Source organism: Diaphorina citri, unplaced genomic scaffold (assembly GCF_000475195.1).
Source record: "Diaphorina citri unplaced genomic scaffold, Diaci psyllid genome assembly version 1.1 scaffold756, whole genome shotgun sequence".
Classification (NCBI taxonomy): Eukaryota; Metazoa; Arthropoda; class Insecta; order Hemiptera; family Psyllidae; genus Diaphorina; species Diaphorina citri.
Genome location: NW_007378189.1, coordinates 170,795 through 172,859, shown reverse-complemented (window position 1 = coordinate 172,859; position 2,065 = coordinate 170,795). Strand labels below are relative to the sequence as shown.

General features: G+C 38.5%; 1 protein-coding gene across 1 annotated transcript in view; it reads left to right on the top strand.

The window, feature by feature from the left end:
• The first annotated feature begins 404 nt into the window (after positions 1-404).
• LOC103511827 (polyadenylate-binding protein 4) overlaps positions 405-2,065 on the top strand; it is a 4,462-nt gene continuing 2,801 nt past the window's right edge. The window contains exon 1 of the mRNA XM_008476568.3: positions 405-632. Coding sequence (XP_008474790.2) covers positions 420-632 — 213 coding nt within the window. The 5' untranslated portion in view covers positions 405-419. The remainder of the gene's footprint in view (positions 633-2,065) is intronic.

Sequence of the window (2,065 nt, the reverse complement as noted above, 5' to 3'; positions counted from 1 at the left end):
AGGGAGAACGGGCTCTAGTCTTGATTTTAAATCATTACATGAAAGTAAAATCAAGAATGATAATAAACTGAATATTAACCAAATTAGGTAGGTACTGATTTTCTCTAATCACGATCGAATAAATTACGGGCTAAAAAATTCTCGGAGGGACGGACCCAGCTTGTTTAATTGTGGACTCTGGAAAAGAAAATGACGAGCATTTACGTACGCTAATACAATTTATGTCTACTCTTTGTCCCTTAGTGTAAACATTGTAAACAAAATGTTTTTATTTATTTATTTATTTATTTCATAACCATATTTTACAATGTAGGAAATTAGGGGGTAGGTATAAAGTAAAATGTATAAAACAATAATAAAGCATAATAATGTAAATGCATAATAATGTTTCTAATGTATTTCCTTCTCCCCCGCAGGTTATGTCGGAAGATGGCCGCAGCAAGGGCTTCGGGTTCGTGTGCTTCTCTTCTCCCGAGGAGGCCACTAAGGCCGTGACGGAAATGAACGGCCGTATCATCGGCTCCAAGCCGCTCTACGTGGCCCTGGCTCAACGCAAGGAAGACAGGAAAGCACATCTGGCCTCGCAGTACATGCAACGTATTGCCAACATGCGTATGCAGCAGATGGGACAGGTATGCAAACGCGTTGATCCGCAAGGAATAGTTCAATTTGATCTGTGGGATTGATGACACGACGACCCTGTTGAACTTGTGACTAAATTGATGACACTCCGACCAATTCCTAATGGTTATTGCTAACTTCCTTGCCTGGAGCAATGATAAAAGTATTTCTGGCAATTTGTGGTTATCAATATAACAATGTGGCCTTAGACTTGCATACAGTACGGGATATATGTACCTTCACATTCAACATTCAGCCAGCCTAGTTAGCCTGGTTGGTAGCGCGTCTTCCTTGTAAGCGCTAGGCCGCGGGTTCCATTCCCGCCCGGGGCGGATTATATCCTGAAGTTAAAATGTTCGTTCTCGGAACGGTTGGCTTTCTCCTATCCTGTCTTCCTTCTCTTCGCTTTCGGGACGATAAGACCTTAGCAGTTACAGTTCCCTCTATATCAAACCTCTAGAAGAAAAAAAGTTGGATATTTTATTTTTCTGCAAAAGTTTATTAAGAAAAGGGATTTCATCTGGATCATCCTGAGTGCACCCCCAATCAGCCAGCAACATGTAATATCCCAGAGAGTTACCTGTCCAGATACCCAGGGACAAGATAATATTGACTGGCTGGTACATTTTTTTTTCTTCGTGACGTAGGTGCTATGTAAAAACTGAGGTTTATATTGGCTTTTTTTACCCTATACTAGTACATGGGGTTGGTAGCTCAGTTGGTAGAGCACTGGAATTTAGATAGGTCAAGTAAGTAAGTACCATCACAAAGTGGTTTGCACCCTCAGTGTAGTTAGGGACGCCAACCCCTGATTTTTTATTTTATTTTATTATTTTTTCTTCAGTTTTTTGCACATTATGGTGAAAATCACAGTTGGAAAACCCCCCAAGAATACGGTGTAGGTAGGTTCAATCAACGTTTTTGAGGTTCCAATTTTGATTTCAACATAAAAAAACAAAAAACTGAAGAAAAAAAAAAAAAAATCGGCAATCAAATACGAGCGCTTTTCTTTTTTCTTTTTTTTTTTTGACAAGGGAATCAACCCTGGGGCCTTCTGCATGAACAAAGCGAGTGTGTTACCACTGGATTGACTTGCTACCGCATTATTCACATTCTCATTTTTTTAGGTCACTATACTTGTATTTGAGGAAGCAAAAGGGGTTCATTTTTCAAGCTTTCAAGTTTCAAACTAAATTTCTTTGTTCCTTTGGTTGTTTAGTTTGTACGATACATCCTACAAGTTATACTCTCGATACTCCTTAATGTATTTGTCCCCACCTTCTGGAGAAAGAGTTACCTGTATTCTTCTCTTAAAGTGTATAGTTTGATGTCCGAACTACTCCATTATGTCTATCCGGTTTTCCCAAAGTGAATTTAAATTATTAATCAAGAAACACAAAAGTAAGTTTTAATTTATTTAAATAAACTTTTTAATATCATAAGT